This window comes from Triturus cristatus, chromosome 2_2 (genome assembly GCF_964204655.1).
Source record: "Triturus cristatus chromosome 2_2, aTriCri1.1, whole genome shotgun sequence".
Taxonomy (NCBI): domain Eukaryota; kingdom Metazoa; phylum Chordata; class Amphibia; order Caudata; family Salamandridae; genus Triturus; species Triturus cristatus.
In genome coordinates, this window is record NC_140582.1 from 183,238,384 (window position 1) to 183,265,416 (window position 27,033).

At 47.8% G+C, this 27,033-nt stretch overlaps 1 protein-coding gene across 3 annotated transcripts in view; it reads right to left on the reverse strand.

Moving 5' to 3' along the window:
* UNC5C (unc-5 netrin receptor C) overlaps window positions 1-20,512 on the reverse strand; it is a 433,268-nt gene extending 412,756 nt beyond the window's left edge. For 2 of the 3 annotated variants that reach the window (XM_085641158.1, XM_085641156.1), the window contains exon 1: window positions 20,262-20,512. In XM_085641158.1, the coding sequence (XP_085497284.1) occupies window positions 20,262-20,376 (115 nt within the window). In that variant the 5' untranslated portion in view covers window positions 20,377-20,512. Of the gene's footprint in view, window positions 1-8,033; window positions 8,580-20,261 lie in introns of those variants that run through there. The other variant, XM_085641157.1, reaches the window with a different exon arrangement.
* Window positions 20,513-27,033: the final 6,521 nt, after the last annotated feature.

Below are 27,033 nucleotides of genomic sequence, written 5' to 3' on the forward strand. Positions count from 1 at the left end.
CATCTAAAGCGCCCAAGCTCCCAAGCGCTGGAAGATGGCCCTGGGAGACTGTAGGCGCCATGGGCAAAGACCCAGATCCGACCCCCAACTGAACCGGACACCCAGGAGCATTCACACGGAAACAGAGGCATGGGCCACGTGACCCCTGACACACAATATGGCTACTCACATTACTGTCCCACACCTTGTGACAATTACACAAGTTATGAACCTTTGCTGCTAAGTGGTGATACTCGCAAAAACATAAAAAGTGATACTGGGGAAACAGATTCTCAGCACCCAATTGAACCATAAGTAACCCAGAAATCCCATTATCCTTTCATGACCACAAAAGGTCCTGAAGGCTTCGACTACATGCATCATCAGACAACTAATCACAGTGTTGTGAGGGTAAGTGGAGAAAAGAGAGGCTTTGTGAGCCAAATGCTCATGAAAATGCAGTTTGTGGGGGGCTAAGATGTTGGAGGGTCAAAGAGGTGGAGAGTTTCAGAACCCTAAATCTCATACACTCAGACACCAACGACAAGTAGTGCATGTAGACTTCACTTCTGGTCTCCCATGGTCTGACCCAGAACCAGTTCTCCTTGGCTGGGCGTCCAGAGGTGACACTCAAACATGAGAAAACAAGCATTGGCATAGCCAATAGGTCTCGCCTTTGGGACCTTATAAGTGTTTAGCCATGCAACGGTTGCATAACTAAATACTTATAAGGTCCCAAAAGCGAGACCTATTGGCTATGCCAAGCGGCTGTGCAGCCGCGAAAGTGATCGCGATCAAACATCAAAGCGGCAGTGAAAGTAATCGCGGGCACGCGCGCCCGCGCACCACTACTGTAGCTCTAGGCTGACCTGGTAGCACTTTTTGGAGCCCTCTCAATAAGTCTCGCCAGACCAGCGCATACGCTGGGTCAGGCGAGACCTATAAAGCTTACATGGTGTCAGGCCTGATGTCTGCTCCCAGATTAGGCGCATCCCTGTATGTCTGGGGTCAAGCTAGAACACCCCTCAACAGGGGTGGACACACTTGGATAGCAGGGTCTGCTGGGGTTTATGTTACAGTCCTTACAGTACACTGACATCTCGACAAAGGTGAAAGGATGAGATTGCGAGCAATACACCCATGAGACCCTTTTCTGTTACTAACCTTAAAATATGAGACAGGTAAGACCATGCTGCACACTAGAATGTCAGTTGTAACCATATAGAAATGTTGCAAATGGGACCAAGCAGATTTAGGGGAAACATATTGGCGCAACCCAAAATGTACAGCAGGTTCACACAGATCGGCGTAGGTATTCATTCAGTTATTGAAAAATATCACTCATTAACTTTAGGCCAGCCTATTAGCAGGTTGTAACCTGTAGAATCTTTTCACGTCTGCGCGGAGACAATGTGTCGCAGGATGACGAGGGGCAACGGCGCCTGACGAGAGCACGTCTTTTCTGGAAACGAGCCTCATGAAACCCAAAGAAGCTTCTTGTGGTTTCCCCTCCGCGTGAGAAGTCACGGTACTGACATCACCCTGCACCATGAAGCCTTGAAGCCAGCCAATCTTTCTGGAAAAATCTCTGCAGTGGATTTTAGGATAATTCCGGGATGGACGCCCGGCCTACAGAAAGTGTAGACTGTCATGACTAATTGAAGTTCTAGCCGCTGCCAGTCCAAAAATGCATAGTGTCTGTCTGTGCATGTTCCAGACTGAATAAAAATTTCAAAACACCAGCGGGACATTCTTGTCGTAAACTTATTATAGTCAATAAAAACATTCAGCTATTACATCTGTTTAATTACAATGCTGATTCCATTAGCTTCACAGAAGACAATGTGTTGACAGAGACACAATCTAGTCTACAAAAACCCACTCATTGTTTTAATCCTCAAATACATCACTAGGAATGGGACTTGACATGTAGTAAAATAATCTTCTGGGGTAAGTTTTAACTAATTTATGCGTTGTGTACTTTAAGAAGTGAAGTTGTCATGCTGTATTAAAATAGCTTTGCTCTGGAGAAGAAGAGGAAATAGAATTTGCCTTTTGAAGGGGTATTCTGAGAAGTCCAAGTTCAAAAAAGCCAAGTCAACACATGTTTAAAAAAAAAAACGGGCACCACTAGATAATCTGACCCCTGCCCGTCGGGTAAACCCCCTACCTTTTATAAAAGAGCTGTACCTCTAATAACCACTAGAGGGCGTTTTAAGTGCAGCCCTCGCCAACAGGAATCAATCAGGACTTGTAGTCAAAACGACCCAATAGATATTGCATTCTCACAAACATGGATGGCGTCGCTCTGCACTTCCAATAAACTCATTTTAGTTAACACAATCTGGCATATACACACATGTTTAGGGACAGCGGATTCAAATGTTTTTAAATACTCGGTATCAACTTATGGAAAATTGATAAGGCGTGATAATTTCCCTTTAAACGCCCATAACGTTCAATGTACTCATTTTACCTCACATGTCTATGGTTCTTCACTGGTTTACACACGTCACGCTGTCGGCGCATGCTCTGTATTTTCAGGCAGTCACGCGCAGTTCCAATTTCGAGTTCAGTGTCTGGGGTACTGGGGAAGAGGTTTGTCATCCAAGTATGCAACTAAATATTGAAACATCGCATTAGGGCGCTGGGGCCCGACAACATTCCTGAGCGCCAAGGACAACTTTAAAGGATTAATGTGTGGGGAGGGGGTGTAAGGGGGAAGCATTAAAACAGGAGTTGCAATGGTCCAGCATCCACCCCCTCCCCACTAGAGGGGAGGAATGCGTGGACATATCACCGTAGGCCCGCCATGCAGTCTCTCACCAAGATAGAATGTTCTAGCAGGATAAGGAACAGAGATAAATGCCAGGCAGCTACAAAACATCAACCCCCTCCGCTTTCCAAGGCCCCCCTAGTTATGTGGCGGTCACGTGGGTTCAGAAAGACAGGACTAAGCTACCACTTAAGGTGGCATTACCAGCGAAGCGCCCAATATGACCCCACTGCCCGAGGGAGGGGCGACTAAATGTAACATTACAACGGGACACCAAAAACCCAGGCAAAGGTCTAATGCTGGATTGACTCCAACCGCGGCATTTCGGGGGTTGTTTGGTGGTTTAAAACATGAAACATAACATGTTTTCGGGGTACCCATCCTTTTGGGTATGTATAGGTGGTGTTTTCTAATAAAAGATATAGCTGGCGAAGAGGCGGGGTCTAGACAGAAAGAGTAACGTGCCTTCAAAGGAAACCGTGCACAGATCGCCTTTTGCTGTGGAGTTAGAGATGAGAGGGGCCGTGGCCTGGCTTCAGTATTGCAGGCTGCGTAACCAAGAAACCTTACGTGCCGGCTTTACCTTGCACACATTGTGTCAATCTGGACAAGTCACTTTAGCTAGAAGTTTCCACAGTGAATTCAGATCACGGTCGCTTCACATAACTTCCTCACTCCAAGGATGCCCATATATATTTTCAAGTGTAAGTTTAGAGGCGAGCACACCACAAACTACATTGTTTTCACTCTTATTTATGGCAAAAATACGTGTGACGCACTTGTCGTCCCATCGCGGGAAGGTGAAATAAATAACATATCACATTATTGAGGGACGGGAGCGTTCTAAAGCTAGGTAAACCTACAGAGATGTGCATATGATGTGTGAGGGAGTTAGACAGCCAGGGCTCCTCCTGTAAACAGTCAGTTTCACTGAAAAAAATCACCATTTTGTACCTAAACAGCAGCCCTGACTGAAAGCCTCTTGACTGAGAGACGCCAGGGTCAGCAGCCATGCCTTGCCCTGGGTTGGGTGCAGCGCCCTCTACCAGTAGTGTAGCGAGAATGCCATGGGCCCCGGTGAAAGCAATGAAAATAGACCCTTTGGCTGTTGGTGGGATAATTAAAACAGCAACTACAGGGGTCCAGTACCCCCTCGGGGCTTTGTAACCTGGTGCCACTGCGCCTGCTGCACCAATGATAGCTATGTCTCTGCCCTCCATGCACCTCTCGGGTGTGACGAAGCGCTGCTCTGCGCCAGGAAGGCGGGGTGCACTTTGAGGAGGCAGCGCCCCAGAAGCAGGGTGTTATGTATGCGCTGGATAGATAGCTCCGCTCAGCGGGTGAAAGGCCGCCCCCATTAGGACTCCAGGGCTGATGTGTGTGTGAGACATAAAGCAAGCAGCAGAACTAATACCGGGGAGAGAGATATAAGAAGAAAGGTCTATGCATCTCGGACAGGAGCGCGAGCTACCCTCAGAATCAGCGCAGGCGGCTCCAGAAATGGCAAAGTAATGGACGTGCTTGTGACTGCACGCTGGTGGGCGGGAGTGGTAACGTGGTGATGTGCTCGCCATCCAAAGCGCCTGGAGTCGGTTCGCTCTGCCTGCTGCATTATGCTTTCTTTGTTTAAGCATTACTAGCTACGTAAAACATACCAGGCACCACAGACCCCTACCAACATGAGCGCCTAGGTTAAGGAGCGCCAAGGTGTCATACTGGCTGTAGGAGGCGCTATACAAATGTTGATGCCATAACAAGGAGCAGCCCTCGCTGTGCGCGAGCGCCCACACTCATCGCATGCATTCATTCTACCATGCTGTGTGAACAGGCAGTGCTGGGGGCAAGGCCTGCTTTTGGCATGGGCGGCCTGGGCCCAGGCCCAGGGCGCGAATCTTCAGAGAGGAGCATAGAGCCGTCTGCTTTGTCATTCCCTCTCACCAGCACCACCCCGACACAACCATTGCGATGGACCTGAGCAGTGAGTGATTCAGGTGAGTTGGGGGAGGCGCGGAGATGTTAGTGCTCCGAATCCAGTCACTGCTGTGATGTCATCAGACAGGAGCTGACGTGTGAACAAAAGGGGCTCCCTATGCTTACGTTTATTCCCCAGCAGAAGGCAGGACCCCACCTTCTTTAGGTCCAGGGATCTAGCCCAGCAAACGAGGCATTGGTTGCAAGACTAGCGCTCCGAGCCAGGATTTGCGGGTGACTATTGCGTCAAGAAGCCCACGTCCGCAAGGGCGCCACGTTTCTTTCTGCCCAGGGCGCTATCCTAGGAAAGGCGTGCTCTGGCAAGGGGTCTCAGTCCAGCAGCACAAGGGATGGCATTCAACAAATCATCTCTTTGCAAAGAGGACGCGAGAAGAAGGACTGTAGACCAGCCAGTCCTAGACTGAGTCAAACCCGTTGCCATTGTGCACACTCTTTCTGTATTTAGTCACGGTCAGGCGCCGCACATATACTCCGTGCGTGCGACGTCAGACGCGTATATAAGCATGGCAGTGGAGGGGGCGTAAGTTTACGCACCGCCGAATTTAACGACTTGGGCTCAAATCACGGCGTCGCTGTTTCACTAAGGAACCCTACGACCCTGGGCCAATTTATTTCACCTTACCTCAGACTGTAAATATGTTTAAAATGTTAAAGTATCTTATTTGATAGTTTCCCATGCCAACACAATTTTGACGAAACATCAGGTCGGAAATGCTCTTTCTGCAATAAATATGATTCTGCAAAAAGCTAGGCTGCTCCCCCATGGCAGAAAAATGGAGAGGCGAGGGGTCATGGAGCAGTATCTCCGGAACTTTCGTGCACATTTACGATTGTTTGCTATTCACAAAGGGATTTATGAGCAGTATCTTTACCAGAGTCCCGGCATATAGAAATATAGGTATGTGGGGAGACTCCGCACTCCTAAGCACTCCTAAGAGGTAAATCCCTCTTGAATAACAAACAATCGTAAACTTATACGAAAGTGTAGGTTCACCTTTGAGAACCAGGCCCTGCCTGGCTTCAGTGTGTGATCCTGGGCAAACCACCTCCTGCGCCCCTTTCATCTTATAGTGGAACCCTGCAACACAGGGGCTTCTCTGACAACCCCGTCTGTGCCAGATCACACCCGAGCCAAGACACAAATCAAGTTCCTCCAGTAGGGGGCGCCATGCAGTGCGGCGAAGCACCCCTGGTCCTACAGAGCGCAGTTAAGAATAAACAGGCAAGCGGGTACTACTCCTGCATTTGGGCTTCATTATAGGGCACAACAAGGTAGGAGTAAAACGGCAAAAGAAACCGAGATGGCAAACCCACCCCACTCGCATCGCTGAGCGCGCCTGCTTCTTCGCAACTGCCTGCAACATTCGCTTTATCTCCCGCCCGCCTTGTCACGTTTATTGATTCGACCCCCCTCGTCACTTGCCTGTCTCTGTCTTATCTGATTATCCAGACGGAACAGTCTACCCTTAAATCAGCAACGAATCGCATTCCGGGGCAGTCTTAACCAGAGCAGCTCCTGTGCGTGTGTAATTATCCAATTAAGCGCCTCCTCTGTCATTAGCGGCGCAGCCACTCACCCGGCGCACGAGGCAGAGCAGAGAGCGCTGCAGCTGAAGGAGCCCGGCTGTAATGCACCCCCACCTCCCGCCCCACACACAGTCACCCCCCCCCCCATGCCCCGAGACACAGCGTGAGTCCAGGGGAGATGCTGCCACAACGACTCCTGGAGAGCCCCCCTCTCCCTTACGCCCGGGGGATTCCGCCCAAGAGAACAGGGCTCATTGTTTCAAGCACAGATTGTGCAGAAACATCAATTACATATCCGGGAACTGCAGTCGCTCCATGTGGGGCTAAAACATACGAAGCCTGACAAAGGCGCAGAATAACGCGCGGAGCGAGGGGGTTAACTTAAAAGAACGGCCGAAGATAGATCAGCGGGTTGGTGCGCCTGCTACACTGAACAAAGTAGAATCGGAGGCTCGTGTGTTCACACGAGCTTGGGTAACTCTTTATGATAATTAGGCGCTATAAAAATGAGATGATATTTATGAAGCCGACCCCGCCCGGCTCAGCCTATCATCTTTCCAAAGTAGACAAGACGAGTCTTTGAATTAAATAACATTACAGCTACTGAACATAACCAAGGGCTATGAAGTGAACTCCGTATAAAGCACGTTTTATGGACCAACCAGCGGCAGAACTTCTGTCCGATGAATGGGTCAGTGAACCGAGGAGACCACTGAGTGAAGTTCACTGCTATGGCAGGTCGTGCCAGCCCTGGGAACGGCGTCTATGAAAAGAATGCAGACTCGAGCCGCCAGAAGCGTCACGGGAATCCCCCGTCTGAGAATGTGCCGGCGCCCTGGCACCGTGCAGTGCCATCGGAGGGCACCGCTACCTCGGTCTCTCCTTGGAAGCCTTGATGCACAGTGGGACGGCTGGCTGAAACGCTGGTTCCCGTGATAAGGGCAGCTGATTGAAGCGCTATACTTCTACTCTGCCTCTAGGCGCTGTAAATCCTTGGCAATCCGCGTAGGATGCGTTTCTTCTGGGTGTTGCTCGCATCCCCGCACATTTGTACAGAACAGTGTTAAGTTTGTGATAAATAGGCATATGTTCGGCGAGCAGGGTTGTGCTTTAAAAGTTTTCTCGCGCACTCAAAAAGTATTTTATTGTGCACTGTGCATTAATGCAGGGCTCGCCTTCATATGTTGTGCACTTGTGTTTCTTGTCACTAATTTAACAATGTCCTCTACAAAGGTGCGAGAATAATGGTAGCACCAGGAAGCTAAACACATTTACGCGGTTAGCCGGGGATTTACAGCGCCTAGAGGCAGATTAAGAGTAAACACTTACACCCCGAAGATATTATGTTTTAGGTGTCAATAAATAAATCATAATAGGTCCCTACACCACTTAATGCTCGCAAGTGTCTAGTGCAACGAAAACACTATTTTTTCCAGCGCAGTAAAAATAACATTATACATGTGAGTTCATGTGCGCTGCTCAGGCGTTTCACAGTTTTTTATTAACCAGTTTTCACTACGGAGGTAAAAATAAATAAATCTTGCTTTATACTGTCTCAAACAACCTCCTTTAAAGATATACTGGTAGGGTTACCATATACAGCCAAACTCCTATGAAGCGGCAATGCATATTTTACTTTCGCACCAGATGCACCAATTTGCAGACGGTCACACGCTGAGCAGAGGAGTTTGCTGCCCCCGGTGACAGGCGACACCATGTGCCAGTACTGTGGGCAAGGGGCAGGGCAGTACTCCCTTACCTTGGGCATCCGCGATGCTGCCGACGCACAGCAGGGCCAGGGCGGCCAGCAGGCAGGTCTGCGTGAGGTACCGCCGCCGAAGGCTCCCCGGCTCCTTTTCCATGTCCAGCCGTAGAAACGCGACTCCCCCCGGCTGAAAACTCCACAGCCTGGAGCTCAACGAGACGGAAAAACACACCTCAGCCGACGGCCGCCCCGGCCCGCGGGCGCACAGTGCGTCCCACAAGTGCACGGGGTGCGAAGGTGCCAGCGTGCGCCCGGTGCCTTCACTTCCCCAGGTTGTGCCTGTGAAGGCGAGCAGGCAGACACATGCCTCAGCCCCTCGCGCGCCTGCTTTCGGTGCTGTCGGGGTCTGCCTCACTGTCCACAGTACCACGAGCAGGGCGGGCCCCTCCGCAGCCCACCGTGCACAGTCCGTCCATTCAGGGGAGGCGCCGGGGACTCACTGCGCCCTCTGTGCGAGGGGCGGGCGCATCCTGCTGGCCGTGCGCGCTGTGTCACTGTGCAGCCTGCCAGCCTCGCCGTCGCTCCCGGGCTCTGCAGGACAGCGAGAAGCCCAGGCACATCCTCCATACAACGGAGCGCAGCTCGCCCGGCTCGGCCGTGAGGAAAACCAGGCCTGGATCTCTGGACTGGGCCTCACCGGTGTGAGCTGGGGCAGCGCGCTTCCCGAGGTTAGATGCGCCAGCAATGCCATATACACCACTACACAGACGTGATTGTCTCTGAGGGCACAGGCAGACGCAGGGGAGCCCAGCTCACTCGAGACCTGAGCGCAATCGGCAGGTCACACGCGCAGATCTCACTCGATGTCTCTCATCTCTTTCTGAACTTTTTTACAATGACTACTAGTGAGGAGACAGCAGGTACCTCATGCTGTGCAGAACATCAACAACCTGGAACATACATTTACAATAACAGGCAGGGGCATGGCTTCAATTGGTGCAGCAGGTGCAGTGGCACCGGGGCCCAGAGGCTTGAGGGGCCACCAAATCCTGATTATGACTGCATTTCAGACTTCAAAGGGCAGCCAGGGCGCCCATTACCTTCCTTGCAGTAGGGCTCACGCCACCGATAACAGACGAGACTAGTGGCTGATGTGATGGTACCCTCTGTTATGGTTTGAGAGGTTGCTTTCACGGTTAATGCCTCGAAGTAGACGATCAAATGAAACGTGCCCACATCTCTCCGTTCCATTTCACCACCTCTCTCATCACCCAGTCAGTCTCTCGAAGTTCAAGGTTTCCATGGTCCGGGGCAAACGTGAAAGGTGGCGCAGGTCTGATGGGGGTGCTTCCAGGCACTAGTGAGCACACAGTGATTTCTATACGGAAGGCACTTCGCTCACAAACAGTGGTAGATGGCAAAACGACAAAATGCAAAAAGCAGTAAAGAGAGCTTTGGCAGGTGTGGGGGTCACACCTCCCTAGTTGAGGCCGGCGGTGCAGTCCAAGGCTTGGTCCTGGCCTGGTGTGGCTAAGCTCCCTGGGGGCTTCATTCAGTCGGCGACGCGGGAACGCTTCCTTTTCATCCATCGTAATATCCGGTTAGGCCTCCTAAATAGAGATTAGGAGGTTCAGTGTGAGCATCATTTGGTTGAACCTGTGGCAAGAGGGTTGACTGTGTGTTTTTGGGCAAACAGGCTAACTCAGGGGTGCCAGGGGAAGATGTGGAGCTGGTGATAGCACTGGAGGACATGTTGGTCTGGAAAGAAGGGAAACAAGGGGTAACAGAGGGGTTTGGACTAAAAGTAGGCTCCGTTCCGACAGATGCCTGAAAACGCTCGTGGGTGAATGATTGATAACTATTGCTTGTTTATATAGTGCTTTGTACCACACAACTAGTAACATAGGCTGGCCTTCTAGCTGAGACTAAAGCAAACCCAAGGAGATGATGGACGGAGCGCTGAAACTTTTCAGACACTCACCCCGAGTCAAAGATCTGGGTTTAATCCATCATCGTTCTTTAGCTCACTTCGCCACCCCAGTTCAGACCCAGCTAAATGCAAATCAGTCTTGACCCTGTGCCTCATGGGAACAGTCCAGCCCGAACTGCCAAGCCAGGTCTTCCCTGAACCGGAAACAAGCATCCTAGGACCGGTTTCAGGGTAACACCCCTCCTCAGCCAGGCTAGCTTGAGTCCAGTGGTAAAGTAAGCAAGCAACCCACGTCTGGGCATACCCTGCCAGTTTAGGGTGAACAAAGCAAACACAAGGAGATGATGGACGGAGCACTGAAACTTTTCAGACACTCACCCCCAGTCAAAGATCTGGGTTGAATCCATCATCGTTCTTTAGCTCTCTTCGCCACCCCAGTTCAGACCCAGCTATATGCAAATCAGTCTTGACCCTTTGCCTCATGGGAACAGTCCAGCCCGAACTGCCAAGCCAGGTCTTCCCTGAACCGGAAACAAGCATTCTGGGACAGGTTTCAGGGTTACACCCCTCCTCAGCCAGGCTGGCTTGAATCCAGTGCTAACATGAGCAAGGGACCCCTTCGAGCTGAGACTGGCACTGAGTCTGCCAAGGGAGAGACGGTTTTCTGAGCAGAGGCTAACACAAAAAGATGGGGCCCCCCTGAATGATCTGTTGAGGGCGCCCTAATCGTGGCCCGAATGGGTGTCTCATGAAGGGTTAAGGGGCTTCTGACCCGCCACCCCCCCTGCGCCACAGGCACCTCTTTCTGGATGCTGGTTGGCTACTCAGCCTCGAGGAATCGAAAGTATACCACATCAGCGCTGGAGTTTCAACCAAGATCTGGTTCGTGCAATTTCACATGTTCCAGATGTAACTATGGACCTACAACATTTAGCGCACTGAGCGCAGCTGGCAAAAATGAAGACGAGGGACCACAAACTCATCTCATTTATGGGACTAGTGGTTGTATGTCACAATATCGAGGTCATTAATATCAACTTTCACATTAGCAGCATTGACTACCACCATACCATTAGCAGCATTGACTACCACCATACCATCATATGGAACTATACATTCATCATTCTGATCTCAAGATCTCCGGTCCAGCAATGCATGCTTCAATGGTTCCGCACATCATTACCAGCAGTAAGTCTGAGAGTCCTGCCTTCCAGTGCTTCATTTGTAAAATTACTAAATAAACAAATGCTGGGGCCCAGACTTTGTATTACGATACAACGACCATTGCGAACAAGTGCCGGAGATTCGAACTCCACGCAGCCTTGACTCACCTTATGCCTCTTTCTTTCACTACTTCCTGTTTCTTGTCCTCACTAGTGTAGGTTTTTAAATCTCTACTTTCTCTCTTAATGACTATTTTTTTTTATCTTTCTCCCCATCCTTCTTTCTCCCTGTTCTGCTTTTCTCTCTTACTCTGGGTACATTTCTGGTGAGGAAAGTAAGTTCCAAGCCCCCAAAATGGGAGCAGTGCCCACCGCAGGCAAGCACCTGCACAAATTAAGCATTCTTGTTCTTTTGGCTGACGGCTGGTTGGTTGACAATGGAACTCGATGTAAACACTTAGTAATTCCTCCTCTTTTTCTAGCTTGCGCATCGTCTTTTCTGCTGATTAGATTTACCCATACATTAAGTGAGCATCTCTGAGTAGTCCTGGTTATCTGGCCCACTGACAAGTGAAGCCACTTTGGAAGCAGCAGCTTCTACCAATAGCAGTTTTACAGTTTAGTGGAGAAGTGTGGCTCAATGGTTAGAGCGGCAGACCTTGATGCAGAGCTCTGGTCCGGGACGAGGGTTCGATTCCCGCCTTGGTGGGGGTCTCGGGCTAAATAACTCCTCGGACTTGATATTCTCGCCTCAGTGCCTATTCTAATCATGGGTCCCACGCTGCAACTCTGGGCAATAGCTTGCTTAATCTCCACAACAGCCCCAACAGCGCTGGGATGCCTGGCTTCACCATGGGGATGCCCAGGAGTGGACTCTTCACAGGGAAAGCCAGGAAGGGTTCCTACAGCGGTAGGAGTACAGCACCGAGATGCCTCAGTGGTGAGTCGTGCGCTATACAAGTACCACGTTTTTTTTTTTACAGCAGGCACGCTAGAAGTGAGTAGTAAAACAGCATCCTCTTTCAGTTACTTGATTACACATTAATGAACTTTCAAAGAAATTGGTTTATTAATAGACTGATGAAAAATGTACCATTTGGGTACTTATTGATAACCTGGGTTGACACAATCCAGTAATTGATGGTTGTTATGGATACCACCGACTGGTCAGATATAGTAACAGTAATGGACGTGGGGTGAGGTACCAGACACAGAGAGCTTTCACTTATCCCAAAGGACGCATGAGACACGACAAGGCCTAGCATGCTGTTGCCTGGTGGTGCGCTTCCTGTAAGTTGGACAGCATGAATTTCAGAACCACCTAGTCATGTCAGGGTACGTAATCTGCTGACGTAGGTAGGGAGGAGGGGTGGCATACCGCAGAGCCTCGCACTGCAGTTTCCGGGAAAGGTACATGTCCAAGGATTGAAACTAGGCAAGAAAGAAGAATTGGTGGAGACGTTGACAGGAGACATGGACGGGGAAGAGGTGAACCAGTGGTGGAAAGGGCGTTGCCGATGACATAAGCCTGCCATTCAAGGGCCCTCCACCTGAGAAAGAAATGGGATACGGAGGAATCGGCCATTGTGTCATGGATACTCATGCATAGGATGCAGGCCATGGGAGAGATTTGATTACTTTTGGCTTTGTACAGTGCTACGCAGGCTTTTGACTAGGTTAATGCTATAGAAATACTGCATGGATACATACATAAAATACTTCCTCTGACCAGTTGCATCTTTGGACATATCTGTATATATTGTTGAGGTAATATGTAGCGCTGGTACATCTTCAGGGTGCATCATAGAAGCAGGCTCGGACTAACAGACGAGGCAGTCAATGGATGTTCAATGCATGATGTACTACGTTACGAAGGACGGGATCACATCCGTTGTTGATAAGAGCTCGGCCTGTATCAGCAGGAGTCAAATTGTAAAAACTGATCTTACGAGCATTTACAAACCCGCAGATTTAAGACAATTGCTTGTCTACAGTTAATATTTATAAAAATTGCACATATCTACAAGCAGAGAAGGAAATTAAGTTAGTGTAGTCAGCATTTTACTTTTTTCCCCCTTATTTTTCAATCCACTCACCATAGCAAGAGGTTCTTAAAAATACTGCGAAGCTTTTTAGCTTCTACAATGAGAGGAAGACGCCTTGATGGTGAACTCCATCATTTGTTTTACCGTTAGCATGTCAGGCACTGCCATTGGTCCATGTTCACAAGACCAAAGAGGAAAGAATCAATATGGGAATGGAAATGCTCAAGCAAGGCCGGACAATCACTTGGAATTCAAAGCAGAGAGTTTGCGGATATCCCTGGCTCATGAAGAACACTTGAGCCTTTTTAACCCAATATCTGAACTTTTTGAACCAAGGGCTGCATTTCCATATAGTCTGGTAAATAGACCGAAACAGAGGCGCAGAGCATAAATGCTGGTGGCGTGTTGTATGTGTTACGTATATCATGATTTAACGTAAATAAGTGTAGGAAGGAGCATCTAGAAACATGAGTCTAGCATTTGGGATTCTCCCCGCTTTTTGGAAAGCAAAATCCATACTGGAAACAGTGTATGGTGATCGCACCACAGCAGGGTTGGGGCGGAGGGTGAAAATGACTCCTTACGGGGAGAAACAGCAGGAAGGAAGGCCCGGAAGTAAATGCAGTAAGAGAAAGATGTGTTAGAGCAGCTTTCCTGCCGCTTGTCCACTCTTGTTCTGCCCGTCTACAAAGGCTGACATCAAGCTTGTTGAACAACCAGAACATGATTCTGAGGACAGCCGGGCAGTGGCTCCAGTCCCTGAGTGCCGCTTGCAGGTTGGTGCGACCACAATGGCACTGGCCAGATACTAAGCATGACAGAGACTGGATCAATCATTAAATGAATGCAAAATGAGAACAAAGGTCTACCAAGCCCAATGAATGGCGCAAAACTGCAACAATATCTTCCAGTGATTGTCAAAGAAAAAAAAGAACTTTTTAAAATCTCAGTTCAAAGCAGCGAATAAATGTTTCTGTCTTTTTTAATTGTCTACACTTTTTTGGGGCGGAGTCGCTGCAGTTAGATTTTGACTGCCACCTACAAAGGTGTTTTCCTTGGTTCCTGTGTGCACAGCAATATAGTTGAGGCTAGTGAGGTAAAGCAAATAGAGCGACAAATCAGGTGACTTTGCCATCCTCAAAGACAAAGAATGCAAGGAAAACCTGCATGGGACACACAGCCATATATGATCAACCTGAGGCATGTCCTACCAGACAGAAACACAAACAGAGAATAGAGAGCGCATATAGAGCATCATGACTGTAAACATCATATTTATTTTAAAAGCAAAAAGAAACTCCTGCTTGAAGAGACAATTAGCATATTCTACCCGATTTCATAAGATTACAAGGGACATACAAACAACCAGGAGTGACAAGTTGCAGTAGGAAAAGAAAAGCATGAGACACCTCTGGTTAACACTTCTGATGTCACGCTCGAGAATTCGCAACCTCACAGAATCTGGTGTTGTACCACAGGGCCACTCTGATCATCAAACCTGTGAGAAGGCAAGGCGTACGATACTGGTTTACTAAAGGTTTCACTGAGAAGGCAGTGTCTATGGCCCAGTGTGCCAGGCAATGCTTCAGAGGCATCGCTGTTAGTACCCTCTATGCGCTCACATCAGATATGTCATGCCTTTGTATAGCAAGGACCCTCTATGCGCTCACATCAGATATGTCATGCCTTTGTATAGCAAGTTATCTCCCGTGAGGGTATCCTGGTGCTTCGCAGATATGTAAGGTTAGCCCTGGGCCGTTTGGAACTCACTCGAAGAGCCAAGAAGAGAGGGCGAGGTTCTACGGTGGAGTGGGAGATAGTTCCATGCTTTAGGAGTGATGTACAGGTCCGGACTGGCTGTACCGGGCATGGGGCATTCCCCCAGGAGGCTGGCGGAAGGTTTGATACTAGGGGCCAGTTTTGCAGCAGTGCTGCAATATCGGCCACCAGCGACAAAAGCAGTAGTGCTTCATACTTGCGCCCCCGGCGGCTAGTTCGACAAAATTGCCAGGGCTGCTTTGAGTTCCCAGGCTGGCCCTGGCGATGTAAGAGAAGGATGGACCCCAGGATCTGCTTTTGTGAATGCGTACGGAGGGCCTGACACCTGGAGTTCTGCTTAACCAGCTGAAGGATTTGTCATTCACCTATAAACAGCATCCAATTGACTATTTGAAATCTGTATCAAGCCAAGAGGAGCCACCAGGGTCTATCCAAGCTGCACCTATCTTTGAAGACGCATACATCCCTTTATGGTGTTCGGGCACACAGAAGCGGCGTCCGTAGCTCATTTATCAAGTTCAAGAGCACTGAACCCAAACAACCACACCGAAACACCAGCTCTCTTTGGTATCCAGGTATGCGCCTCATCAGCCAAGAAAATGAGTCTCTCTTCCAGACACAGTGTTCTCCCACTTCAGGACTATGTTGTTAGGTTCACTCATCTTGCATGCATCGCTGGGATGGCCCTGATGCCACAGGCGAGCACCATACTCGCTCTAGAGTCTTTATTTACCACACAACACTCATAACACAAGACACTCCCTTCAGTAGCATACCAGTTTGTGCCTTTCACCGATGCAATTCTCAGTGTGTTTGTCAGCGGCTTTACATTACATCATCCTGACTGCTCCATCTATGCATGCAGGAGGGATTCGGCAAATTCCTCTCAAATTTGCCATCGGCACTTGGTAATATTAGCATTTTGTTTATGATGTTGACAAAAAACGTGCTTCTGCTCCTCGTCAGGAGTAGTAAGCGCTACATAAATGCAAGTTCAATCTTTTGGACTAGTATAGCGATTACCCTGTGCATTCATAGAATTCTAATTCTCATATAGAACCAATTGGAAAGTCCTGTCATAAGAAACGAAAGGGAAGGTACAACTACAGGCCCTCACGCTATGAAGCGGAATACACTGAAAAAACACCCAAAAAACCCTTTTAGACGAACATTTTTATTGGGAGACTGGAATGCTAAGGAAGGCCCACCAAAAAATAGACATGGGCACACTGACTCTATGACTTATGTTGGAGGAGACATCCCCATGTACAAGAGAAATCGATGGCAGTTTGCTTTCAGCTTTGTATGCAGTAATAAGTGACCTACGGCATAAGTCATTCATCTGTCGACAGTTTGGTCAGTTATTTTATTAAAGCCAATTGGCCATCTCTGAAAATGAAATTAGCCATTTAGGTAAAGGGAACCTCTCTGAAATAGCCGACCAGGCCACGAAAACAATATCCATATGTTCATCCATGCTTTTCCAGTCTTATGTTGGAATTCCCAGATCATTTTCAACAATAAGAATGATCTCAGTTTCTGGATAAGAAACAGAAGTAGAGCAAAGATGGGGTGATCTGGAGTGGAGATATGGGGACACGTAGCTTGACGTAGGAGCAAGCTCTTGTTTAGATTGAGAAAAGCATGACCGGGGGGTTATAGGCAGGGCCACTGGGATCACGCGATGGGGCAAAATTTGCAGCACAGTTGACCAAATTATGCAGCATGACAAGGCAAATTATGTGGGAAATGCAGCATATTTTGTGACAGTATTACTGCATTATTGGGTCTTTTTTACACGTTAACACTGTCTGGGCAAAGATTCCACCACATTAGTAACAGGTCAACAATCAAAAAAAGCAATAGACAATTGAAATGTGACCAGTTCACTTTCACGAAGGGCGTTCTACTATGCAGCAACACGTTTTGCTAAATTTTTAGTAACTTTTGATCCATTTGACCTAGAACCAAAATTCTCTTCGGGAAAACCTTAAAATTAGGCAGCAGATGATGGTTTACGTGACAGATGCCGCATATCCTTAATTATGTGGAGAAAGCTGATGTTGTAGAATCACATAAATCCAGTGGTTATAGGTATTACTGCTCACTCACATAATCGGTCTGACTGGTGCAAGCGGTGGTCCACTCCCATCTTCCGAAGCTCAGGCAGCGTTCAGGTACGTGGCAGCAGTTGAATTATCCTATTTTGGGTGTTAATCAGTTATGACAGTATCAACCATGTGCTGAACCCACACTACAGACTGGCTTGCACTTTCAATAAATCATGGCAGAGTAAAAACTGACGCTTGGCTGCTGGAGCCATCTGGCCTCTACCCTGCTTTTTTTTAATGAAAAGACAGGCTTCACAGGTGCACGAGACTTCCCCTGTTTCTGATGCTCCTGTTTCTTCAACTCCAGCCTCCTATGATCAATTTCCAGTTTTTTGTCCACTAATAGTAAGTGAAGGCAGCTCCACACATTCACTGAGGAACTGCAAATGTATGTGTTTAAGTGTGTTCCTGCTGGGCTTCCATCCTCCCGTTTCCAGTCACTGTTGGACATGATTCTACCTCTTGCATCATCTTCACTCCTGGGAGGAGTCTGCTCGCGCTTAGTGTACCCTCCATTTTCTCTTCGTTCATGGTACACATTTTGACCTTAGTGTTTTTCTTGGGAGATGCTGCGGTGGCAACCCCGCTCCATGTTTGGGAGTGGCCTCTGGGCCCTTCCTGGCTGGTCTTGATCTGTTTGGAGATCCCCGTCCAGGACCGACTCACGACCTTCAAGAAGGGGCCTCGCCCATGACGTGTACCTTCTCATACATTGCTATGTTCTTCGCTGGTTATAGCTTTCATCGCGGCCGCCTCCATAGGCCCTGTGCTTCTAGCTCCACATCACACTGTTCGATGCTCTGACGTAATCCAATATGATAGCCAGTGGACTAGTTTCCAGTTGGTAGCTCCTTAAGCCGCTCTCCTTGGGACTGAGGGGCCTCGATGACGTCTGTACACATGGCTGGCTCCATACTGCCTTAACCGGTGCCTTTCAACACAGTCTACCGGGTCTCCCAGTTCAATCCCAGTTGTTTCCTCTTGAACCCTGGAATCAACCATACAGCTTTTTCACTGTCTTCTGATAGCAGTTACCACCAGCGCTCGAAGGTCGCGAGGCCCATGTTCATCTCATGCAGGTGTTGGTTGTACCTACGGTTTGGTGCTATGTACCATTCTCCAAAGGTGGGCCACTAATCCTTTATGAGTTCCGGAGTAGCGTGCCACTCGTCAAAAAAGCACTTCAACATCTAACAAGCGCTATATAAATACAAACCCTTTTTCCCTCTTGTATCCTTCCGATATCCTTCTAAATCCAGATAACTAACTATCCACCACTCTCATTACTTTCATATATCACTATAGTACTTCAACACTAATCCTTTATGGGTTCCGGAGTAGCGTGCTATTCGCCGAAAAAGCGCTTCAACGCTTTGTCAGGGGTAGTAAGCGCTATATAAATGCACTTACAATACACTACAATACAATATCAACCGAATGTGAAACTAGGAGACCTGGCTTCTAACCCCAACTCCCTCACTTGAACAAATTGTGTGACCCTGGACCAACGGCTTCAATTCGGTGAGCCTTGTTACATATCTGCGGCATAGCTCTGAGCACTTAGAAACGTGTTTCATCGCAGTAGTAAGAGCTATTCAAAATGTGGACATTTTTTGTCAAAATCACGGCAAGGTCCAGGCTTTGGTACGAGGAGGCGTGGCCAAGTCAACGGACGAGATAGTAGTTTTGTGGCAGTGGGATGGCCTATCGCAATAGTGGGGGTACATAGGTGGTACCAAAATGCGCAGAGTTCTCAAATTGGGTAATTGGAGCACCCTGGCCAAGCACTGTTCTGATATACCGTCCCTTCCTAACCCATACTTTAACGAGAAGGGGGGGTGTTTAAAGGTGCTGAGCCGTCGTGACGGCAGACTACAAGCAGACAGGGTGTGTGCTATGGAGATAGCGCCGTTTTCAAACGGGCATCCTACGGGGACATTCCCTAAACGTCTAATTGCCTCACAGCAAGAGCCGGGCTGCAAAACCCCGGTGCGGCGCCGCTCGCGCTCTCCACCGCGCGCGCCGGACCCGCCCCCTGTAATATTCTGTTTATCTCCCGACTGATTATCCCCATTGATCGTTCTCCCTTCCTCGCGAACTTGTCTCCGTCTTATCGGTTCATCCAGACGGAGGCATCCGTTCCTAATTCCTGCCCGAGCCGTCTTAACTCGAGCTGCTTGGCCCTTTGTATGTCTAATTAACCAATTAAGCGCCCCCGCTCTCGTTTCTGCACAGCTACTCACCCGGAGCAAGAGGCAGGGCAGAGAGCGCCAGGGACCAAGGAGCTGGCTGGTACGGCGCGCCCCTACCCCAGACCCTGAGGAGAGGTCACACATCGGGGAATATCAGATTAACTCATTTAAAAGCTTCTGCTTTTAGACTAATGTCTAGGACCAGGCTTAACCAACCGCGTTTACTAATACACCACGGGCACACACAGACCAGGGTCTATGTCAGGTTACCGCTGACGGCACTGCCGGCCTGAGAGCGCAAACTTTCCTCACAAGCATGTTCCCCCAAAATTGTCACTGCGTTAGCGTGTCAAAATCGTGGTAAGGGTCCGGAGATAGCTACTGCAACACTATCAAACATCCCCCCCTTCCACGACACCAACATATGCCAGCATCACCATATGCCAGCATCACCATACCACCATCAACACCCCTCTGGCCACACCACCACCACCAGCCATTCCAACACTTACAGCCCCCACCTCCCCTCATCACCACCACTGTCACCACAAATCCCACCAACGCAACTCACCTACCCACCGGCATCCCTCCTAACACCACCATCGCTCCCAAAGCCCCAGCATCGAGAGAACCAACACAAGCACCCCTCCCACCCCAATATCAATTCCACCAGCACTGTCACCGCAACTCACAAGCCCAGAGCGCGTGCCACAGTCTTACATTTGGATGGATGTAACTTTGTCATACATAAACCAATATTGATGTCTCTGTCCACTATTTAAGTCTGCGCACAGAGCAACACGTGGAAAGGAATCAAATTAAAAAGCAAACATAATAATAATATCCAGCCGAAAATATCCCGTGCCGTCTATACCGACATTCCGAATACATCTCTAGGGAAGAAAAATACTGGCAGAGAACGATGCGACCAAGAACACATATAACGTAAATCAACGCATACAGCCTCGTTAAACAGGCAGGGAAACACCCAGCGGTGGAGTGGTACAACCCGTTCCCATCACCGGCGCACCTCCGGCAGCAGCGACGCGGGAGACGCCTTACCTTGGGCGGCGGAGGTGCTGCTGGCGCCCAGGATGGCCAGGGCAGGTAGGAAACACATCTGCAGGACGTAGCCCAGCCCCAGCCCGCAGCTCGCCCTCTCCATGCCCTTGCCCATCGGCCGCCGATGAAGCGCCAAGTGCCAAGCTTGGATTCTAGGAAAAAAGCTCCTCCACTTTCAGCAGCGCGCAGCGAGCAAAGGCTGGCGATAAAACACAGGCTCCCCCTTTGAGAATTCAGAATCCACAGCTTTAAAAGATGCTGATGTTAACTTGCACTCGTGTCCAGACCTTGAACCCTCACAGGTTGGCGTTCCGTGGCTATGTAAATAATAGGTGTTATGTACAAGACCCCGCGCCGGTGACAGTAGAGCAGAACGCGCCCGTCCGCTCTGCGCCTTCAGTTTCGCTGCTTTTCTAACCCTTCCAAAATACGATGGAGACCTCTAGGTGCACCGACAGTCAGCTCAGATGGAGAAGGTGGTGTGGGAGAGCGCTGCTGCCATCCTCTGGTAAAGGAGTCCCTGCTGCCTGTGCGTGCGCGCGGTCGGGGTGGCTCCTGGTGCCTCCGCCGGCTCGGTGCGTTTTTACGCGCGCCTCCTGCCTGCCAAGGAACACTCCGCGCGGCGAGAGGAGGCAGCGGGTCTGAGCCTTTCTATCCCGTGCTGTGCGCTGCCAGAGCAGCCAGGCTGAGCCGCATCTCTTTATCCAATGAGGGCTGCCCGCTGTCCCCTGCCTCGGAGGGCGGAGCCAAAACCAGCGCTGGAGTCAGGACCGGGGCTGACTGGCTGCTGGGAACACCTAAGGCAGTGTCCGTGCGAGGTAGGATGGGGCAGGTACTGCTTCAGTGCCCACCCGTCCGAAAATCCATCTGTAGTCTCCAGCCCCGAGTTTATTCGTTCCGTCAAACACACTGTTCAGCTTGCTCGAGGCGAGCATCGAAATCTGGAGCCCGTAAGTAAGCAGGGGCATTTGACGCGCGGCTGGAAAATGCACAATGTCAACTGCGTGTTCTGCTGCACCGTCAGGGTGGCCTCTTGCGCTTTTCAATAGCAATTGTCTCTGCCTGACCGAGATCGAGATCGAGATCGGAGGATGAACGGCGGAGCTGGCCCTTCCGTAAATCCCGCCCGCGACAAGCTAGTTACATGACTTTGAGGAGTTTTAGAAGGCTATATTAAACAAGCCTGGGTAAAGCCAATAGACCTGACTTCATTTCGATTCCTGACTAAAACATTAAAGAAAAGCTGCTGCAGTCAAAACAAAAAAACATAAATTATTGCTTTCTGTACACAATACGTATATTTGATAAATAATTTAATGTATGATGATTCGGTGTACTTTGGAGGTGGTAAAATATTCCTTCAAGCAACCAAAGCACTCTGTAGGAGGTGAAATGACACCAAGAATAAGAATAAGGTGAGACAGAAATACTCCTCTGAGCGGAGCGAAATCCCACTTATTATATATTTTGAAGCATTAGTTGCAATAGGTCATTGAGACAGCTCCTCTATCAAGCCAGACCTAAAAATAAATCAGCAAAACCAATGCTAAGTATATATGCTGTATGATGGACGTGGAGTCCATCATCTTGCCTCCACATGCTTCCTTCTGCTAAGGACTTTGAAAAAGACCCTGCCACTCCAGGGGAAATCGACAGTTCAAATGGTTATTCAGACCACTGTCCTCAGTCAGACTGACTGTTCTAATTTTCTGTTCTTAGGCCTTCGGGTTGGGTCCAGTAAGAAGTTGCAGAGGATTCAAAATGCAGCTGCAAAACTGGTATTGGGTGTACCCAATGTTCCTCACCCACCTTGACCCTCAATCAACTTCATTAGCTTTCTGTAAATAAGGGAGTCATTTTCTTATCTTTTTGCCATGTATTTAAAGCCATACAGGGGCTAGGCCCTTTATATGGGAGAACTAAATTAAAGATCTACACCCCTTCTCGTCTATTTGGATCTAAAGACTCCTGTCAGCTCTGCGCGCCACGTTTTAAGCAGACACACTGCGGTGGAATGGCCTTCTCAGTCCCAGCAGCTAAACTCTGGAATGACGTCTTCTTAAAATATCAGAACTGTTGTGTATTAGGAAAGCCCTAAAACGTGGTTATACAGTAGTTAACACCTACCTGCTAGTAGTAGTGGTCTTCTCTCAGCACCAGGACACCTTCAGTAAGTGATTTATGGGCTACATAAACAGTAAAACATAATATAACAGAGTAAACACCCGCTACACTTATAATGAAAAAAATGAGAACATGCTCTAAAATTGCAGGATGGGTTATACGTAGGACAGAAAAACAGCAAATAGTTCTATGCTGCAAGTTCGTGTGTGGGGGGAGTGCCACTTTCTTGAGAATGCATAGTGTTAACTGCACTCACTTTGAAGTGCCTTGGCAACTGGTGGTGGTGGAATGCACCACTGAAATATTGTTTGTGGAATTTAATTACTTTAGGAAGACATTTTCTGTGGATTCTAAACAGTAAATTACTTGTCCCTGTCCCGTTGCTTGCATGACTTTTCCATTACAGCTTGCTTAGTGCACAGGCCTTCCGAAGGAAGGCCTCCTTGACTTAGAACTTCACTTAGAGGTGGGCCGTAGTAGGACATTTGCCAAAAATCAGCAAATTCCCCATCCATCCACCTTGCAGTATACACACCCTAGTTAGAGGTCGGTGAACCACTTAGTTGCTGACTGTGGAGCCTCACCTCGATCAATAGTCAGAAACACCTCTTCGGCACTCCAGTTGCTGCTGGACCACCGAATACTTGTTGTCAGAAAATCTGCATGATTTAGCATGTGACTTTTGATGCAAGACCATTCCCCTTTAGGCCTTGAGTAAACTCTTGGTGGATTCTCGAACGTTGCACCCACAAACCCTCCTTTTTCTTCTTCCCCTTCCTGTGCTGTTGCCTAAAAAAGGTTTCCTTTGTGGGGCGCTCCACTAGAGTTGGTGCCTTCGCTGAAATGAGTAAGGCTGGGCAGAGTGTGCAGAGTTCTACTATGCGGAACTCCATGAAGTGACAAAAGAATTCTGCCAAGCAGCACGGAGTTCCGCAAGCGGTGGAGTGGGTTACCTTGCTCCGTTCACACTGATTTTTAGTGCCGGGTATTTGTCCAATGCTGTAAAATCAGCGAGAACGGCATCTCACACAGTGCAAGAGGGCGATGCTTCTTTCTGCCACTCGAGTAGAAGTTCTACTCGAGCGGCAGCTTCCTCAACATGAATGGAAGGTTTCTCAACACGAGCCGTAGTGACCACCCGTTCCCCCAGCGTTGAGAGAATTTGCTGGGAAGTGGTCTAGCGTTGGATTTTCCCTGCTCATGCACCGCAAGCAAAGAAAAAAAATCGCTTCGCGGAGCAGAGTTTTTGGGAAATTTGCAAGCTCCGCGGAGCGCGGAGTGAAAAGAACTCTCCGGCCAGGCTTAGAAATGCACTTGCTGAGTTTCTGGGTAAGATTGATTTACAACATCCTCACCATCACTTCCTGTATGCAACTGTGCTAATTGTTATTGCAGAATCCTTATACCCTCTTGTATGCCGATCCAAAGTCCCCGCTGCAGAAGATTCTACTTTCGTAAGGCTAATTTTAGCAGACCCATCAGGGTCTCGGCAGACAAGTGTCACAGGAGTGTCCATTTTTTCCCGCAGTAAGAGTTGACAGAAGTAAGACTATATACAGTACAGCACATAAATGGAACTCTTCTAACGTAACCACCTTATTGCAGCCTTACAATGATGAACAGGAAGGATGAGCGATTATATCATCCCGTCCTCATTGGGTTGTTTCAGGGTTTCACAGAATACTGTCCCTCGATCCCCTTGTTAATCTGTTTTTTTTCTAGTTTTATAAACTACCAGAGTGGAACGTGTTTTTTACAGTCTTTTTCCTAGGTACTGTGTCTAAATCACAGTACTGACCTTGTTGCATCCATATTACAAATCACCTTCGAATACTCGTTGACGCCAAGTTCTCTGTTTAGTGCATTCATTGTGTAGAACTTATTGATAAGAGTGTGTCCACATGGATTACATCCATCACATGCCCTCTTGTGTGTACACATTGTTGTAATGTGTCATGATATCATCCAGTCATACGTAACCAAGGGGCTGTTATCAGTCACTACTTCCTGATAAATGTAGGGATCTCCTAACAGTTACAAAGTTAAAGCTGCAGTGTCTCCCTTATGGCCTAAGACTCTGTAGAAATATGTTTCAGTGGCTAGAAAGGACTCAGTGGTGTCTATGACTTACCTGAGGTAGCAGATCCCCAGCAGCCATGCTGAACTCAAAGGAAGTGGTGTGAGTTTACTTTTTATGCCAGACGCAGTATAACTCGGAGCTTTCACCCTCAAAGGGGACCCTTAGTCAGTCTGAGGTACTTCAGAGAAGAGAATGTATCTTTGATGCACACTTGTACACATTATGATTATTTCCATGGGAAAACAACTAATAGGATCCAAGGGTTTTGACTACAAATAGTCTTGACAGAATCTATAGCGAAGACTTAAGACATATATACACAGTAACCAAAAACTCATAGGCTTAAGGAGGCTCAGAAACAGAGTCCACTGTGCAAAAGATCTTAAAATAGTTCTATACATGCCCATAGAGCCCTGTGGAAGGCATGGAGAACATGTAATTTCACGCGATACCGGTCAGGTAAAAAGGAACCTTAAAATGAGAAATGTTATGACTTAAGTAACTGGTAGAGTCACTCAGTCCCACACAATGTCTGATATTTGAGAATAACGAAACCAATATCAGAAACAACAGGTCAGCTTCAAATACAAAGATGTAGAAAAAAAGTCATGTTGATATCTGATCTATTACAACCTCATTCTGGAACTAAAATACTTTACACAACAAACACATGTATCACAAACACCCAAGTATGAATAGTCTGACATGTATCCACCTAGGCCATATGAAAGTGCTCTAGGCCCAGTACCTATAGAGAGATCCCCAGGTACTCCAAGAATTTAATGTAACTCTGCCATAGCTGCCATAGGTTAGATGGAGGGCTGTAAGACCCAAACCATACCCTCATTCAACACCCATCACTCCGAGTGGTTAGCTAAGAAGGTTTCAAGACTCCTCCATCTGCTGTGCATTCACTGCTATATACCTCATCAGTCACACATACTTAGGTCAGTGAAGGTTGGTGACACGCTACCTTCATGGAGACACTACATGAGTAAATGTCTAAATATCAGACGGTCAAGATCAAGACGCCAAGGAATTGGTGAATCTTGCACTGCACAACAACATGTAGTGATATGACATGGCATAAAGAGCACATATAAGTTCCTGGAAGGCATGCTATTTAAAACCAAAGCAGAAAAGCATTGGCACAGCCAATTGGTCTGTCAGTATATGCTTGTGTGATGGGTAAATTTATGTTTTATTATTTATATTGCAAGCATATGCCACAAAATAAATAGATAAAAAAAATCACGCAGGCAACTAAACATGGCCTTCAATGGGTTTGCAATAAAAAAAAATAATTGAAAAATATTCACAAATATGATCATTTTGCAAGTAAGGTTTTAAAAATAATGAGCCTTTTAGTTGTATTTTCTTATTATTTCTGAAGGAGACACAAATGTACCACCTAACCAAGCAGTCAAATCATAGACAGCTACACTGCCACTTAAACACTATATAACAGTATTTTTAAAAGAAGACAGTAAATAAATCCTCATCTGGTTCAGGACCTAAGTGTAGGCAAAATAAATAGCTGGTATTTAAAGTTAATTTCATTATTTAATACAAGAAAACACACTTTGAACTAGCTTTGTCGCTGAAGAGAAAAGATCTGCTTTTATGTAGATGGTAACAATAGACACTGTCTTTGTGCAGTCATTCAAAGTGAAGGGAACCAATGGCTACAGAGTGTTGACTCACTGCTCTGTGGGCGGAATCAAAATGCAAATGACAATTCAACTGACCAATGGATGAAGCCCACTGACCAAAGCCCCTCTATGAATGTGAATTATGTATGAATTTCTTGGTAAAACACTAGTCTTGCAAGAAAGCTTCGCAAAGGGCAGACCTAAAGAAGAGTAGGCCTGAAAGCAGCGTGACTCTTAGTTTTCAGCTTATGTCCATGCATTAGGTGAAACAACTGATGAGGAGAGTTAACTCTATTGCTGAAATAACTCCTGCTAATAGAGAAGCATGCTGTATAAAATGACAAATCATCTCTCCACAGGGGATGGTCGTTGTCATTGCAGAGATAAACTGGCTGCTTCCCAACATAATTGTCTGAGCAAAAATTAGATTCAGAGAAGAGCTCAGGGACTATTATGATGGGGACATAATACTTAGGCAAATGAGGAGATGTGACGTAAGGGCCAGAGCTAGCAAACTTGGAACTGGAGAGTCGGATCCAGCCGCAGGATCGGCTCAACATCCTGTGATTCTAGGCAAATAATTTCATCTTATCATGCCTAAAATGAATCTGACCTTGTGTAATGAAATCTGGTGCTCTAATGCCTTTGGCCAAGTTCAAAGTTCACGCTATAAAACTGCAAAAACAGGGGAACGTTAGTGAAGAACAGAAAGTGTGATGGGCTATCTATGTCCAGTTATCACTCACAAGTCATACCTACTTACAGAAAAATATTGTCATTACGATTTTGGCTCAGAAGTGTGAATCGCTAATCAAAAAAGATATGTCAACCGAGAAGAGAAACTGAAGGGTAGTAAATTAATTTTATTTTTTTGGGTTTTTCAAACATTTTATTTTACACAAATCCAAAGTAGAGT